Below are 18611 nucleotides of genomic sequence, written 5' to 3'. Positions count from 1 at the left end.
ATAAATTTATAAGAAAACTCAATAAAGAGCCATTAATAGTGTATACTGTATAGATGTATAAATTAACATAGCAGTAAAGCTAACAGTTCAATGATATTCAATAATGTTAAATATAATTCTCCTAAAATCCACAATATAGGATTAGAAAACGCTATTGACTTTTCTCAGATACGCTTTGTTGTTCTATGTAACCTCGTATAATTTCTGAAATATTCTGCACACCAGTGGTCACATGAGTTGGAGTCTCAGACAGGAATTTCATGCTCGCTATGACTCCCTTATTCCATGATGATTTGAGAGAATTGGAGATGTCACTGGTACTTGGCAACGGTGGTAGCTATACAATTTAATAACTCCTTTTTTTAAATGAATCTAATAAAAATGTTGAAACAAAAAATTTATAATGCGAAGCAGAAAGCTGATAATATTGTCACATGTATAAATATGACTGTTCAAGTTCTAATATAAAAAAATCGACTATTATTATAAGATCTTTATAATAATAAAATTTCATCTATGATCAAGAGGCTTCGTCTATGATATTATGGACAAAGCCCATTGAGTAAAATATCAGATAAAGTTTATCATAAAGTTTAACCACAAGTTAATCAGATAATGAAAAATTGGGTTTTAGGATGAGTTTCATTTTGTGCTTACAATGCTTGTAAACATCACTTGTTTTTGTTTAATAGGCCTTCTACAATAAGTCGCAAGTCAGAACGTCAGAAGTCTTAATCAGTCTTAACAAAGTTGTTCAAGAGCTGGCTATTGGCCAACTTCACCGATTATGACTTAAAATCGCTTAGAATTTCTGACTTGCGGCTTATTATAGAATGGCTGTAATACTTGCTAGACAGTAAGACTAAACTGATGCTTACAGCATGTGAGCGTTAAATAAATGGATGTTAAATGAAGGATCTAAGGATGTTATACGAATTTGTCAATTGCGCAATAGAGCTCACTTCATTGATGACTTCCTTAGGGATATTGTCCTTAACGTAAGGTGCGATATTATTATAGATCCTCCCATATAACTGCACGCTGTCCTCAGATTTGGACCACAGACCTTGGTGAACGCTGTAGTAAACGACACCGCCTACAAGGGTGGACTTGATGACGAACCTGTGAAATATAACCTCTTGTCGTGATTCGATTTCAACTCGTGGAACAGTGCAGCATGCGAATACCGTGACAGCGTGTCCTTTCTATTCCTGAGTGAATGTACTAACCGCACAATGCCCATTATTTATTCAGAAATTATTTTAACAAGAATAAATTCAATTCAAAATGTTCTGGTCGATCAACAGTCGTCCATCAAAAACAGCAAAAAATCAGTCAAGAAAAACTGTGGTTTTTGTGGTCAAGACTAGAGGTTGTCGTTCTGAATGCATCCAATCAAAGTTCCTCTTTTCCCCGAGATGGAAGGAAAGGAAAGATTCTGATTGGTTGATTCTCTTATGCTCTATGCGTTATGCATTTATACAAAAGTTGTGTGCGGCGCATTACAAACTTTTGTATAAAGTATAAATGCATAATGCATAGGGCATAAGAGAATCAACCAATCAGAATCTTTCCTTTCCTTTCATCTCGGGGAAAAGAGGAAATGTGACCGCAACAGTTGCGGTCACATTTCAGTCAATACAGGCTGTGGCCATTACTGGCCATAACATTTTTATTAATTTCATAATAATTGGGTGAGAATCAGTTGGGAAAAACGCTGATGTGCTCGAACCCACTGGACTCCGGAGTTCGGATTCGAAATTCCATCACTGCAATCCATATTTAGTGCCATAACTGCCATCTGCCATGTGTCATCAGATAAAAGAGAATACATCGGTGGAGCTGGAAGATCCGTAAATGAACCAAAATGAATCTTTGTAGCTGTACTATAGATCCATATGAGTCTGTTAATAATAATCACGGTTTGGACTGTAGAAATGATACAAAGTGATGGTATTCAATAACATTGAATTATTTATCTTAATCTCAAAACTCGTGATTAACAATGTGGTCGACAGAAGATGTCGAATTAAAGGTATGAAAAAAGTGATATTAGTTAATGAAAAGATGATAGAGGATGTGAAATGAATAGTACTTTAATTTTTTCTGTCATTGCAGCGTATTGATACGTTATTGCAATGTGGGATATGCTACGATTACATGGACACTAGTGTAATAACCTCCTGCTCCCATAGTTGTGAGTACTTCTATAAAGAAATCTTGTTACTATTACTTTTTACACACTTACATTCTGTGTCTTATATTTTTAGATTGTTCGTTGTGTATTAGGAAGTATCTGCATCACAAGACTCAATGTCCAACTTGTTTTGAGGAAATCTTCGAGAAAGATTTAAGGAAGAACAAACTCGTGGATGAGATTATCATTCAATATTTAAATTTTAAAGAAAAACATGACAAGAAAGTTTATCATGAAAAATTAATCACTGTAAAGAATGAAAATTCTGGAGTTGAGTGTTCGACAAATAATTTTGAGTGTAAGAAGGAACAAGATATTCTCAATGTATCACACCATCATATAGATAATTCAATGCTCACGGCTGGCAGTACCACACCTCGTAGACAAAAGGATAATCAACAAGATATATCTACTCCTAGCACTAGTGCAGATCCTAGGATTCCTTCAATGTTTACTCCGAAGAGTAGAAAGAGTTTTCAAAAGGAAGAAAATCGTCAGTTAGTTACTTGTCCAGTGTGCAAAGTGGAAGTGCCTCAAAATAATATAAATAGACATTTAGATGATTGTTTAAGGAGGGAAAATACAAAGGAGGAACCTAAAAAGTAAGCATTCTCTTGTATTATTTTCTCAAATTTTTAAAGAAAATTACTAACATCTAGAATGTTTTAATAGTTTTTTATATCTTCTTGAAATACTTATTTCCAGGAGCGAACCGAAACGTAAACCTTTGCCAAAGTTAGTGTATAGTTTAATGAAAGATAACGTTATACGAAAAAGATTGAAAGAATTAGGCTTATCATCTCAAGGAGATAAAAAAGTATTAATGAATAGACTACAGAAATATACAGTTCTTTATAATGCAGAATGTGATAAGACATTTCCAAGACCTATACCAGAATTAATTAAGCAATGTGAAGAAGAAGAGGATTTGGAGAAGAAAGTACAAAAATCAAACGTAAATACAATATTACACATATCAGAGTTCTCGACAATTGATTCAGAATTTTTCTAGGTTTTAATTATATTACATTTTTTCAGAGTATTTTTTCGAATGTCACTAGAAACACTGAAGATAATATTGTAGAACAAAAGAGAAAGCAGTATTGTAAGTATTCTCTGCAAGTTACTTGCAGATGTTTGGAATATAAATGTTATAAACTCTTAATCTTTCTTTTTTCTTATTTTTAGTGACTACAAACAAGGAAAGTTTTGACAAATTAATTGTAAAAATAAAACATGACAATGGTCCACCTAAAATGTCGATTAGACGCAGCATATTAAACGGAAAAAATTCAGATATTTTACTTAATGATTGTGATGCAGAAAATAGTTCAATTTCAAAAAATGATCAAACAAATGATTTTCTGTTGCTAAATTCTACTAATTGTATCGAAAATTCGAATTCAAACACGTCTTATCCCTTGCAATCTAGCAAATGTCCTATGGATTTTCTAACTGTTGAACTAAATACCTCATCTGACAATTCCACTGATCAATGTGCTTTCAATCATGATATCTCAAACTGTTCAAATATAATCAGCCCGGATTTATTTAATCGTACTATAAAAATGGAAAATAAAACCGAGGAATTGTCTTCCGAAAATATTTTAATACATGAAGAAATAATTTCTAATAATCATTCAAGGCAATGTGGTGTTCTGAAGAATGAAATAGGTATTGATACTGCAAAATCAATTTCTGAACTTGTTAGTATGGAAACAAAGAATGAAGAACAAACGAGATTAGCTAACAGAAATAGAAGTGGCACAAACTATATGCCAAACAAACATATTGCACATTTCGAACTTAGATGGCAGAAAGAATTACGCAACGAAAATATAGATTCAATTATAAAAGACGATAACAATATTGATGTTAAGGATAATTATGGTAAAAATAATTTCTAATATATAAACAAGTCTAAATAAATGTTATTTTTCCTTTTACAGTTGTTTCTTTGTATCAGAATCATTGAAATCTTTAAGAAAGAGTTTTTATTTTTATAGAAAAATCAAATCTCGAGCAATTAAATGAACCAGTGGAAGAGTATGCTATCGGGATGAAATCCGAAAAAGAAAACATGAAGACGTTGGACAAAGATCTAACAACTTGGACTCCTAGAAAACGAGAACGCGAAATGGCATTCGCATTAAGCGATGAGGAAAAAATTGCAGATAGAATAACGAATGTTAAAAAGTCTCTCCGGTTTGGACTTAGTGAGGCTAAAGGATTTAATAACGAAAATTTCGACGAAACTGCACGGGATGAAGGAAAATCACAAAGTGAAAAGGAAGAGTCGCAGGTAATTCGTACGAATAATGTACGCAATTTTGCGAGAAAATCTGTTAGATTGAGAAATAAAATAATTAAAAATTAATATAAAAAAATTAATAACATAAATTAAACCCATAGAATTAAAATAATTAAATCATAGAGATAAATTTTTATATATCTTGTTAGCATTATAAAATGTCAAAATAAGAAAATCAGACTAAGTAATCTCTTGCAGATACATATTCAACTGATGTATATATTTTTTTACTTGTAATGCCTTTGATATAAAACAAATGTATATTTATTTTTAAGATATAACAGAGAATAAATACGAGTTTAATAAAATAAACCTCAAATTATGTTTATCTTTCTTTATTATGCGTAGCATATTTTATAATTATATATAGCAATATATTGTTAATCGATTTTTTCTGAGAAATTTCAAGATTATTGTGTAATCTACTTTTTTAAATATTGTAATATATTTTGGACAATCTCTCTCTTGATTATATAAATTCCTTTTTGTATTAATTACAGCTTAATTGATAAAAAAATGTAATAAAATGTAATAAAAGATGTGTGAGAATTCGATATATTTGTAATATTTCTCCATTTTATGATAATACCTTGTTATGTTATTCTAATGTTCTTGATAGGAAAGAAACCAAAATCTTTATCAAAGAAACAATTAAATTTTATTGAATATATATGTGTATATTATACTATACCAAACAGGAAAGGGAGCCTAAACGGTAGAACGATTGGCGCAAATTTCGATAAAACTTGTATATCTCGAATGTATATTCATAGATATTAACAATAATTTAATAAGCTTAACGTAATGTCAAAATATAGCTGCCCGTCTCTAACAATTGGTTATACAGTAAAATATTCGTCTTTGATATTACACAACTTTGATATTAATACAACTTTGGTATCGATTTATACAATTGTACAATTAACTTTATGTACATATCCGTGCAATTCGCACAATAACTCGTCTAGTTCGTAGATTTACAGCGCTAACGTTCTAAAATTCTAAACGGAACGACTATCACATTCATTACATATTGTGTTCTCGTTCTAATTCTTACTTAACGTTATTGCACTGTTACAGACCATATAATCTTTACTTATATCGTGCCGACATTTCTTTCCTCGCTTGAATGCGAGGTGCGTCATATCGCAGGAACGAAAATTTGTCTACAGCTCGGGAAGCGCATCATTGATGTAATAATGTAAATATAAATGGTTCCCATGTATTTTAACAAGCTTCTGCCTTTAACTCTCGAATCTAATATTTCATTAACTGTTTAACAAAATTTTAACAGAATGGTCAATTATCTCTCTTACAATCTTCTGACATTACATGATTAAGGATACACATGCGTAAGATTAGGAAATACATGTTTTCAGGCATAAAATAGCTCTTTCTTTAAACAAGTTTACGCAGTTAATAGTTTCTGTTCCACTGTAGTATGGCATCACGCGAGGTAGTTACTCGAACGTTGATACATCCCTCAAGTATTATTATACACGCTACAAGCGATTCTAACTTTTATTCCGTGCGTAGTTATCTGCCGATTTTTCCGGGAAAGATCGACATATTAGATGCGTGAGACATCTTATAAGCAATAGTCACAATTCATTTATCGTTAGATTCATTAGCAACTCGTTCACGACTCATTCGTTCTTGGCGCTTACTATAGATTGTCTTTTGATTCGCTAAGAGACCAGAGATAGTACCCTCAAGAAGTTAGAACGACGAATAGACTATCTTCGCCGCGGAAAAGGCCAATTTTCTCCTACTATTTACTTTTAACTTCAGTTAAATTTATTATTTTATTTATAAATTTATTTGATCAGTTAAAGGGAAAGTCCTGAAAATAGATTATCTCTTCCACTTGAATAAGGAAACTCTGCCGAGCTTTTTTTATCACACGCTTTAATTGCGAATATTGATTATTGTAAATTTTCATTTAATCATGAATGAACGAAATTGAAGCTGAAATGTAAGTTAGCTGTTTCACAATGAATTTATTCACGTGTGTGGCGACACGGAATAAATTTTCATGATATAATTCATCATTTTTTGTTCATGTGAATTCGCGGTAGTAGACGTCAAGCTCTTTCATAAAGTTGTCAAATAAAAATACAGTATTTACACAATAAATCCTGCACAATGGCGCAGCTCTATTTTTGAAGGATTCGAAAAAATTTCCATGCCTTCGGAAAAATATGAAATTTAATTTTATATATATAATTTTAGTTTTAAGTTGAACTATTTTAAATATATCAGGGAAAAATAAAAAGTATATTATTACCAATAACGCGAGCTATTAGGAGTCAACACATAAAACGGAGCGCAATCAAATTAATACAAAATAATTTATTAAATCATAAAATAACACTATAAAAATCTATCTGTACATTATATTATTACCTCCAAATTCATTTATAGATATTTCTACTATTTAATTTTTTATCCATAAAATTCTGTATTTCTTTTTTTCTTAAAGCATTGATGGAATAAGCATAATTTACAAAAGAGAGAGAGAGATATGTAGTAAGATACATACCACAAGCTCCAAATGAATTTTTCTGTCCATGCTCGTGAACATTTAAAAGAATATCTTTTTACAGCTATAGTACAACATGTATATCGCAGTTTCATAAAAAAACTTTAAATCGTTTCTCTCGATGGATAATCGATAATTTGTGGTTCGACTGATTATATTTCGTTTTGCGATATCATTTCTTTCTAGTTGTATTTTGATTGATCCTTTTTGATTCTCGAATTCATTGGAGGAATACGCATTAATCATAAGAGGGTGCCACTTTTCGTTAATATTACCATAAATGATCAGGAATACTATTGACAGGCGCCGATAATTGGAGATCGAAGAGATTCGAACTTGTGGGACGGCATTCCGATTATCCTACAATTAATGCGCAATCTATCACGGTCGGCATGTTGAACGTTCTTTTGAAATGAATTGTATTATAATTACGTTACTGTAGTTATTCTAGTGCAATAGTAATCGTAAATAATATTGCGGAGAACGTTACGAGATTAATTAATTTGCGCACGAAATCGAAATCGAGAATTTAGTGCGACGCCCCAGGGCATCTTAATCTTATATCTCTGACGTTTAGTTTCCTTTCAGAGACTCTCGCAAGAACAAGTGACTATCTCCGGACATTCGTCAGGAATATTATCTGGATGGCATCTGCGAATATTTCTCGACGGCAGTCTTTTGTAATCGATCGAAGACGACTCCTTTTTACAATCGGAAGCGTCCACGCTGTCTTTCACAGAGCGAGATTATTTTGTAAAGATGTTACTCCGTGGATGATCTTCGTCGTTAATAGTGGCGGATTTATTCTTTCTTCTGATGTTGAAGATCCGCCAATTCATAACACCTCTAATTGTACTTTCTTCTTTTATAATTTCTATTTACTTGCAATAATTCCTGTACTTTTCTACTTATTTCTACCACCTCATTATCCAAAGCTTAATGAACTTTATTAAGAAAAATTAGCGTCTTTTCCCAGCATAAACTTTCTTTTTGCTGGACTCTTGTCTAAATCAAACTCGCCATTACTGATAAGGAACAATATCGATCAATAAGATCGTCTTTTTTTCGGTTTTTCTATTTTGATCACGCACTGGACTAGTGTCACGTTATATTACTCCGTTTGGATTTTCTCATCACCGTGATGCCTATTGAGCCGCGTATCTTGCGCAATAGATCTATTATATCAGCTGTTGACATATGTTCCACACTCTCCTCGTTAACCTGGAAAGAGTATTTTAATTTTAAAATAAAAGCCTCAAAGGAATCTTTTCTATATTAATCTCTTCAATCTCTATTTAAAGTTACTTATATTTATAATATTGTTTATTGAAAATATAAATATTGTCTTTTTTATGATCAAAGTTTTAAATTATCATAATTATTAATATTATTTGTCGCCAAAATATTTATATGTTCAATAATGATCTCGCGAAATACGTTCTATGGAGGAAATTGGGAAAAGTGAAGGAAGTACCGTACTCATGCAGCGCAGATTTCCAAAGATAGTCGATATATCTTACAGACATTCAGAAGACATTCTACGTTCTAGAAAGTTTTTTTTTCAGGACGTCCTTTGAATAAAGTGCGCTGTGTAAACTTGATGTGCAAGACTCACCATCAGTAACACGTCGCCTTGTTTAAGCCTGCCATCCTTGGCCGCGACACTGTCGCGATGCACGACCGATATCACTGTATGATTTCCTTCCGGCTGCAAGCTAAAGCCCAGTCGGCTGTTCCACCCACGCGTCAGCTCCACCATGAACACCTGCAACGAGAGCAGATTGCGCAACATTGCGACACGACGTTCTTTCGCCCGTTCTCAATAACCACACATTTCAACATCAAAATTAATAAAACAATAAAACATTCATTAGATATAAAATTGATTGAGTTTCAATAAAGTCATCGTTAGGATCACCATTTTATCGTAAAATTAGCATCTTGTTAGATTATAATCAAGTAAACACCAAATAAAAGTAACATAATATTAATATTATAATTTCACACTTAACAATGTAACTTGGTCAGATCGCCATCGACGAAATCGACGAGGTCAATAACAGAGAAGAAAAAGTAAAAGAAATATGTAACTACTGTGTAACACTGTACGTGTTATATTACATTTATTCATATTGTTCAGTATGAAACCCTACTGAAAAAAAATCATGTCACAAAGTTACATAGCGAAATCATATAATTAAAATATGTAAATCATGTAACGGATTGTTCCAAATCAATACGTAAAAAAATCACGTAATTTGAAAAGTCACAATATGTTTTTTTCTTCTATTTGTATCATTTAATTATTTAAAATTCGATAACTATAAAATCATATATGTAATACATGAAATTATTTCTAATATCATGTAATTTTTTAAATTACGTCATTTTAATAATTACGTGATTTGGAACAAACCATTATATGATTTACTTGTTTTAAATACATGATATCGTCATATAACTTTGTGACATGATTTTTTTCAGTAGGGAATCGTAACATGTTTATACTTTTAGTTGGTGTTAATAAAAATCGAATTTGTTTGGAATAAAGCTTCATTATGAAAATGTGAAGTCGGGAGACCAACCTCACTGCCTTGTTCAACGTCTTCGATGGGAGCGACCGTATCCGTGGTGTCTCTCCCGGCCTCTTCTCGGTCGTGCTCGGCATCTTGATCTACCTCATCGTTTGGAGCGAACATCACACCTTTCCACTTCAACAGTCCCTTGCTGCCGCCCGGATCGTCCGTTCCCAAGACCTTTCCTGCGTGGTGCGACAAAAACCAAGTTTTTCGAGTTAGAAGTAACGTCAATTGACACTCGCGAATGTTTCGTTACTATACTCTCGCAACGGTGACCCTTATCTTATCGGTCTCTCCCTCTAACACGCTGATTTGGTTTCTGATGATAGCAGGTTAAGTAAAGACAAAGCGTATATTTGCGCGATTAGAGTTGATTCCAGCGGTAATTACAAAGTTCATTTTGTATTAATCATTATGAATTAACAAAAATAAAGCTAATATAAAGGTATACACAGTGAGGCGATTTGTCTATTTATAATTTATAAACTTAAGGAATCGCTTGCTTTTTATGTTCAGTATCTGAATCAGCCATCTTAGCACTATAATTTTTAATTTATAAACTTATAAACATAAATTATAATTTAAAAATAAGCTCTTCAATGTTAGATAAATTCATAAATGATAAATGTAAAACCGCCTCAAATAGTCATATTAATTATACGAACTCAACTAAGATTTGTATAAGCATTACACAAAGATTGCACTGGTGCTATAAGATGGTTGATTCAGATACTAAATGTAAGCAAGCGAGTCAACAAGACACACCATTAATCAATCAAGGTTTGATTCCATTAATCTATCAGCCTCTCGGATGGGTAGAAACGAGCAATGAAACAAGAACAGAATAAAATAATTACCCGGAATGTCCTGATCGCTCGAGTGTGTAGCCTTGCTCTTGGTTCCAGCCGGATCGCTGCCGGCGCTGCCGCAGGCTGGATTGGCGCTCTGGTAAGCTGGATTCTTGTAGCTGAAGGCGGCGGTGCTGGTGCTACTGGTGGATGAGAGCACTGGTGGCATTGAGGCCGGTTCGGACGGTAGATCGTTGTCGTGCTCGTCGCTCGATAGTACTGTCACGCTTCTGTCATCGTTGTAGCTCGGCTCGGCTAACCGACCACACTCCGCCTCGGCCAGGATCACGTCGCCGTCCCCTGGATATTCGCCGTCAGAATCAACGCTGCAAAACTGGAAATGCGGTTTACCTTGCGGCGCCGATAAATCGAGAAAGCGAGGCCTGGCCGCTGCATTATTCGACGTTGTCTTCGACTCGTCGTCGACGTCGCAGTAGACGTCGTAGAGCGGCGGTGGATCGATTATGTCGGTCGCAGGTGTGTTCGCCTGGGAATTGGTGATTTGCGTCCTGACGGAGCACTGGTCCGAGTCTGACGTGGTCTCCGCTTGGCTGGCCGTCGACGACGTCGTTTGCACGTCGTGCAACTTGCTCTCGGGAATTTCTGCGGCACGGAGAACACTTGTCGTGAAGAGATTTTGTCACGAAGAAACTAGCTATGGGTCCTATCATCGAGGATTGCCCCAATCCCTCGCGATTCGAGATAATTCCGAGAGACAGCTCGGCGCTGAATGTTCTATAGTCACTTTAACGTAACCGGAAACTTCTGGAGTAACAACTGATGTTCACTAATCCTTCCGTAGAGAATTTCAAGAGAATATATTTTACAGATTATATCCTCGTTTCCGGAATATTCGGAAAAATTTATACAGAATTGATTATCGAAATATTCTCATTACCTCATTGATGGCTTTTAATTATTTTTTAATTTAAGCATTCTACATGTATTTTCTTAGTTTTATTAATTTGCTTATACCTCTGTTTTTTTGCCTGTATTGTTAATTAATTATTTACCTCGATCGGTTTCGGCAGTGGGAGTACGCGTAGCAAGTCGACGTAGTCTTCGGGGTGAATTGCATGACGCACCAGGTGATTGTTGCTTGCAGCTACTAGATCCACTCGATGCACCAGGTGACAGCTTCCGGACTGCTAAGTCACACAGCATATCCACAGCTTCTTGTCTATTGGAAAACAACATGGAATATGATGAGCTACTATTCATTAATATGGAAGATCATACGCACCGTATTTTAGCTGGAAATGACCATGTTAGCAAACGGTTTATAATATAAAATGCAAACATCTTTTATCAAGTGATATTTTCTATTGCATGAAAGAATATAAATTGATTCTATATGCGATTTAGTTACTGAAGAAACGGATTGCACATGATATGAAAGCATATAAAGGAATATCCACGATAGATAGAATTGAAATCAGATTTACTATCAAATATTCTTTTATAGGTCAATGGATATACAGAATCAAACAGAGAAAGAATAGCAACAAAATTGAGATCTCTGTAAGTTTTTCTTAATATTTACAATATCTGAAATTATTACTATATATTTCGTCTGCCTGCTGACAACATTCTTTATCGATTTTCTTTTCATCGCATGTCTTACTCCAATATTAATATATATACTGTATTTTAATAGCCCTTTTTATTTCAAATAATCAAATATTTTAATTTTTAAATCTTAGACTGCATCATTCTGCAAATGCAATTATTCATTAGTAATTTCCTATAATTTAGAAAATTAATGTTCTTCAAAACAGAATCTCATGCGAGAAGAATTCAATTTATTACAAATAAGCGAAGAAGTATATTTGGTCAAAGTAAATTTTGATAATAATATTTTTGCGTAAATTTTCAATTAAACAGTTTCCAATTCAATTGATATTTTTGGATTATTTTTTAAAATCCAAAATCATCATTTTTTCAATTATATAATACTGTCGATTGCAGCACATATTCTGTATAAATATGATACGATGAATGATCCAATTGTTGGATTGAGATATACCTCAAACTTGTTCGTGGCGGACGGAGAGGGTGATCGGGTTCAGTAGGCGAGAGTGCCGAGACCGGGGTTTGAGCTAGATCGCGGTACAGCCGCAGCTTTACCGTCGGTCCGCATTGTCGTAGCAGCTGGACCGCTTCCTCGTGACTCATCGGAGACAGTGGTGCGCCGTCAACCGCGACGATCTTATCACCCGGTCGAATTCTGCCGTCGCTCAGCGCCGGTTCTCGGACTAGTGCACGCACATAATGGCCCAGGGCACTGCTGTCTGCCTTCCTTAGAGTGAAACCAAGACTGCCGCCGACCTTTGTCATCTCGATATCAAACTCCTGCAAACGGAAGTTGCATTCACCGTCTTATCTTAAACTCTACATTAATTATATTAATTATAGGAGAACATATTAATTCTCTACTGATTAATTTCTTTTTTTTTGCGTCGTTGTAAATTCTTATAAATGGAAGTTGCATTCGCCGTTGTCTCATCTTAAATTCTATATAATTATATTAATTGAAGAATATATTAATTCTCTATCGATTAATTTTTTACGTAGTAGAAAATTCAGAAGATTTTGCGATATATGAATATCGTTTTTTCTACTGATTCGTGCAACAAGATTGCAGATACTTCAATATATTTTTCATAGAGTAATACAACGTCATAAATACTAAAAAATTATATTTTTATAGCTGCGCAAAAAAAAATATATATATATTTATCGAGTCGGAATGCACGTGCGGAATATCTGATTGCACGTTTTACATTTCTTTCTTTACAGCTGTAATATGCAACGAATATAGTACGTATGTACGCTATTGTTTATGAGTATTACTTGAAGGATCGATATTAAAGTTTTCTCGGGGGAATAAAATATTGGAATTAATATGTAATACGTATACGAGGTATGTTTCGAACTTATCGCTTTACTTAATCACGTGTTCGAAAGAGAATTGCGCTACGATAATGAATTAAGTTTCAGAAACTAAGTCTCATAAATAAAATCTATTTTAGACAATCTGTAATTTGCGTTAGTATATTTTATATTTTATCGCAGTTTAAAGTGGAGCCAAACCAATTTATTCATTTGTTCTAATTTATTATATTTATATGTTTCTCTAGGGATGTATTGGCTCTCTGAAACGCATCGCTTGTAAATAATTATTTATTTGTACATTACAGATTTTACTATAAATATTATTTCTCTCATCAAATGCAGATACTGTTCCTGTACATAATATTCAAAATTAATCTCTTTGTTAACATCTACATTTATACCTACATTATCGCTAAATGTAACGTCCATAATATTGATAAAATTCACATTGAATTAAACTCTATTATTATTAATCATAAAATAATTATCTTTAGGAATAAAGATAATTATTACGATGATATTAAACTGTTTCTCCAGTATATATAAAATGATATTTTATCTTTGTCTACAGAATTATTACTAAATGCTTTCATGTAGATTTTATTAAATCGTTTAATATACTTTTTATCCATTTATTCTTATTCGTTCCAGAAACGATGGTACAACAAACGTATAATGCATTCATGGAGTGTAGTTTAGGTGGAACATTACTTACGCCGCAGGGCTCGATCTGCAGGGGCGGAAGGGGGTTGAGTAAACGTAACGATGACGGCTCTCTCCTTGCCGGGGGTGGCGGTGGTGCGCCGGGTGGCGTGACATTACTATCTCCTGGAAGTCGGCACACTACTAGCTCCACCGTGCTAGGCGTCATACGCAAAACTTCGAGAGCCTCCTGCAACAAGTAGCATCGAAATAAGATTATGCACGGGTTTCCCATAACACAAAGATAATGCTTTCAAAGTCCCGGAGTTGACGCGCCGTCGACGACGGCGTCATCTTCTTTAGAGGGGTTGTAGTAGGAGTTTCCGGTGACAACGAAAAGCTACCGGCGGTAGCAGACCGTGTGTTGTGACGGTTTGTAACAGAAACGAAACTGGTTTTGGGAAGTAAAACTTGATAGTGTACGAGAAATATTATATTTGGGAAAATGCTGATATGAGGTCTGTTCGTGTTGCTTTTTGCACTCAGCATCTCCGCTTTCTCTCTTTTCAACGTCCAAATATATATCTATTACCTTATTTTAAGTCAAAATTTAACTGAAACCGCCGTTGGTGTCATGTTAGCTTTGCTAATTATTTCAATTTTTTTATTTTTTCTATCAAATATACAGTAGAGGATATTGAAAATATGTAAAATACAAATAATATAATAAATATAATGTAATATAATATAATATATAATAATATGTATAATACAAATAATAGTAATGATACAAACCAGAATAACTTTTGCAAGATATTTACTAAAATCTTGTAAAAAAATTCTTTGAAAATTCCCAGATTTTCTTCCGGTACTTTTGTTAAAATTAAAAATTCCAGATAAAATTAGAAAATTTCTAAATGCAATTATGAAATAAATTGAAATATAAACAACGCAAACAAACTATACATTGTAAATTGATAGAAGACAGAGATTCCATGAGACTACATGTATCGTTTTCTACAACTGCAGGAGTCGCGAATATATACTATAGAATAATATACGAGAAAGCTCATTACACATAGTACCAGTGAGCCATTCTGCTTTGCTGATTGTGAGTATTGTCTTCTACTGTCATACTGATTTTTTTTTATAAAAAGACGTTCGTGAGACACACGAGACTATACACGTGAATATACACAGATGTGCGGTATGCCATACTTATTTCTAATCGATTGTCAATATTTTGCATTATCAAAGAAAAATGATCGAAGAAACAATGTTTTCAAAATAACAGACAGAATTTAAATTTAAAATTCCAAAAATTTTTCTGAGAGAGAGAGTATCGATAAAATTCTGTAAAAATCCCTGATTATCAACAATAAAAAAAGAAATCCCTTGAGAGAATTCCAAGTTTTCCCAGATAGGAAACATCAAGTTTTGATATTATTTATATGATATTATTTTATATTTGTATAATATGTTTTGATATCATTTTAACTAATTAAAAATAAAGATAGAAAATTACCAAATTAATAGACTTCGGCAGTTCCTATAATAACGGGATACCATTGACGGTTCTATATTGCTAATATTTCCTTACAAACAAAATTCTTGAAACTTTCAGAAGTTGTTTATCTTCCTTTCACGATCTTTTATCGTGAATGTTCTCTACTTCATGGACGGCGCGCTTAAAGAAATTATATTCGCAAAAGTATAAAAATTCTTCAATGTTTATATTCGAAAAAAAGTAAATCATATTTCCTGAATATTTCTTCGTTTGATAAATAAATTTAAATTTTCTTTCATTTTTTACCAAATTTACATTTAACGAGCAGTGAATGCACGATTTTTCACTTCTCAACGACTGCGGTTGAACGCGGTCGCAATTTCCCGATTGGTATTCTGTAGTAAAACAGACCAATCGAGTTAAGATAAAGTCAACGTTTTAACGTCTTCCGCAGCTAATACTGCTATGCATGTTTCGCGGAGAATGTGCGAGACTGCAAGAACGTGCGAGTTTACGACGCGTGCATACGCATTGCGTATATGCTGGCAGGAGAAGACAGTATTGCTTTTGCCCTCGTGGGACAAGCTGCCAAGTACACGTGAGATAACGTCTATCCTTTCGCTGGGGCTCGCGGGCGTAGCTGTATTATGCTAATTCAATGCAAATCTTCGCGAGAGCCGCGAGAAGAGAGCAAGGCTGAGGCCGCCAGTCGAGAATCGTTACTACTGAGTATTCAGTGCATGTAAGAGCACGTGTATGTGAGTGTGTGTATGCGGGCTTTACTGCGTTTATCTAATATCAGCATTTGTTTAGGACGTTACTTCCGCCTTGAAAACAGTCATTGCTATCTCTGTTATCAGTAAAATAAACAATATTTTTTGTAAAAATTAACTTATTATAACAAGTCTAAATTCAAATCTAAGAAAAAATATAGATATATTTATGTATATTTTTTATTCACTATGTTTTTGATATTGTGTTTAACTATCTTGCACTTGTACACAAATAATACAATATTAGAAAAAAATTAGAAACTAGTATATTTCTTTGTTTTTACGTTAAACTTTTAATCTTTTGTTTATCATTTTAACCAATTAGTTTATGAAATATCTCTAATTTTTCCGAGTAAACTTTCACTCGAAACTTGTGAAAGGATATTTACAACGTTGTTATACGTAGTTTGCAATAAGCTGTAAATTTTCATTTATTAATTCGATTCATTTACAGTTGGGTTCGTTCATTCATTTCTGTCTGTCATTGATTCTCAATCATAGTTAATTGATTACTTACGTAATTGGTGAGACCAGTCAGCGGCCTCCCGTTGGCAGCCAATAGTATATCGCCAGTTTGAAGTTTGTTGGAAAGAGCAGCAGGTTGTTGAGGAAAGAGTCTTTTCACCCTGATGGGCCCTGCGGTGCCGCCACCGGAAACGCTCAGGCCGAGACCGCGACTGCTTTTCTGTAGCGTCACTTGGAATGTACTCTCTGAAAATTATTTAAACATTTTTTAATTATTTAAACAAATTATTTAAACTTTTGGATAGAGTGTCTTATCACGCTGAGAATATTTTGTTAATCTATTTCACATGATTCATCCAGCCATTTCATGAATTGAAAAATTGGGCAAATTGCCAATTAAATACAAAATCCACAAAAGCTGAAAATTTATGACTTAATTTCTAGCTGCTATAAATCATAATAAATTTATGTTTCTTAATTAACAGATATTTATTATGAAAAAAATATTACAAAAGATAAAATAAGTGCAACTAAATAATGAGACGTAACAATATCGATTAAACAGAATTATAACGCGCGCAGCGCTAAACAGAATAGATCTTGTCTAATTAAAATTCTGATTTTTTGGAATTGCGTACAGGATGTTGGATAATTCATTGCTTCCGTCGGAGTGACGTATGGCCTAATATCTGGTAGCAGAGCTACAATAGGAACAATTACTTTCTGTCGCGGTGATTCCGTGCAACACTACGTATGCAGTACGTGCATATTTCAACTGCTGCAGCAGCTTTCGCAGGATACGCCTTGTCAGTCATAATTTTCGTGGCACTCACTCGGAGGACATGTTTCTGAAATGTGTGTAAACACGCGCGTAGTACACGCACGCGAGTTCATGTCGTTTCTCCGACGTATTTGCAGGCGATGCACATTGTCGAAATTCACTAACAGTTGCAGCGATCGCACGAGCGATTGTTTGATTTTAGGAAACTTTGATTTTATGTAACTATGCCACGTGTTGTTTATATTGCGCTACCGTTTAAAGCTCAAGTGCTTGCGTTACAAAGCAGAGCGTTGTGCCACTTAGTGCCAATTAAAATGCCGCGACAACCACAGCAAACCTAATGCAGAATTCAATTCATTAGAAGTTTGAAGTGACATAATACTAAAACAAATTTGCTATTGAGAGGGATGATGTTTTATTCAAGAGTTCTCCTTTTGTAGATTATTAGATGCAAAATATAAATCTATGTTTATTCCTTATTACACGAAATTAACAGCTGTGTTATTAATTAATCAATAGCAGAAAAAAGAAGCTTTTGAAACTGTTGCGAGATTATTTATTATGATTGGTTCTTACTCTTAATTTCTCACTGGATCTAAATAAATAAATCATATTAAAGAATCTTACAATAGTATATTGCAAAGCCGCTTTTTTTACTGAACGCCATGTGTGACATTCAAATTTATTTAGTTCAGATAAACTATTGTTTTATACAATTATATATCTTCATATTTTTTATATTGCATTATAATTAAGATATATTGTTAACATGCAATAAAATACAATAAATAAAAAATCATAGTTAATGCAAAGTTTGATAAAACGATACAATCGATTTCATTTTGTGGCTCCATAAGAGATTCATTTACGCAATTCAAATACTTTTAAATATAGAAATTAATGCGAAACGACTTCGGGATGACCCACCATATACCGGACATTGACCCAATTCAGTTGACATATCGTACGTATTGTTCACTTTGTTCACTTTGCTCACTATTCAAATCGGAGCCTCTCCCGCGCTCGCCACCTTGCGAAGAGGTAATTTACGTTCGTCGCGTTATTGTCTGG

General features: G+C 33.7%; 3 protein-coding genes across 4 annotated transcripts in view; 1 reads left to right on the top strand and 2 right to left on the bottom strand.

Annotated features, from left to right (window-relative positions):
- Positions 1-34: 34 nt before the first annotated feature.
- Positions 35-1353, bottom strand: LOC108760296 (MICOS complex subunit MIC13). 2 transcript variants are annotated; one of them, XM_018506156.1, is made up of 3 exons: positions 1188-1353; positions 963-1122; positions 35-337 (listed from the first exon to the last, which is right to left on the bottom strand). In XM_018506156.1, exons 1-3 carry the CDS (start codon positions 1241-1243, stop codon positions 152-154), a joined length of 402 nt encoding a protein of 133 aa, XP_018361658.1. In that variant the 5' UTR covers positions 1244-1353; the 3' UTR covers positions 35-151. The 2 variants fall into 2 exon arrangements, with proteins under 2 accessions (XP_018361658.1, XP_018361659.1); XM_018506157.1 differs by having other exon boundaries at positions 1230-1353.
- Positions 1354-1676: 323 nt separating this feature from the next.
- LOC108760298 (E3 ubiquitin-protein ligase RAD18) lies at positions 1677-7746 on the top strand. The gene is made up of 8 exons (XM_018506159.1): positions 1677-2035; positions 2119-2197; positions 2271-2799; positions 2903-3152; positions 3236-3302; positions 3386-4087; positions 4204-4499; positions 7639-7746. The coding sequence occupies exons 1-8, from the start codon at positions 2006-2008 to the stop codon at positions 7732-7734; spliced, it is 2049 nt and encodes a 682-aa protein (XP_018361661.1). The 5' UTR covers positions 1677-2005; the 3' UTR covers positions 7735-7746.
- A 393-nt stretch (positions 7747-8139) lies between these two features.
- The window catches only part of LOC108760295 (uncharacterized), a 116462-nt gene continuing 105990 nt past the window's right edge, over positions 8140-18611 (bottom strand). The window contains exons 5-12 of the mRNA XM_018506155.1: positions 16812-17005; positions 14088-14264; positions 12504-12829; positions 11491-11657; positions 10487-11080; positions 9636-9811; positions 8666-8815; positions 8140-8271 (exon numbers count right to left, since the gene is read on the bottom strand). Coding sequence (XP_018361657.1) covers positions 8152-8271; positions 8666-8815; positions 9636-9811; positions 10487-11080; positions 11491-11657; positions 12504-12829; positions 14088-14264; positions 16812-17005 — 1904 coding nt within the window. The 3' untranslated portion in view covers positions 8140-8151. The remainder of the gene's footprint in view (positions 8272-8665; positions 8816-9635; positions 9812-10486; positions 11081-11490; positions 11658-12503; positions 12830-14087; positions 14265-16811; positions 17006-18611) is intronic.

The sequence above is a fragment of the Trachymyrmex cornetzi genome, unplaced genomic scaffold (assembly GCF_001594075.2).
Source record: "Trachymyrmex cornetzi isolate Tcor2-1 unplaced genomic scaffold, Tcor1.1 scaffold223, whole genome shotgun sequence".
NCBI lineage: Eukaryota > Metazoa > Arthropoda > Insecta > Hymenoptera > Formicidae > Trachymyrmex > Trachymyrmex cornetzi.
Note: the sequence above shows the minus strand (reverse complement) of the source record. Positions and strands in the feature narration are given on the sequence as shown.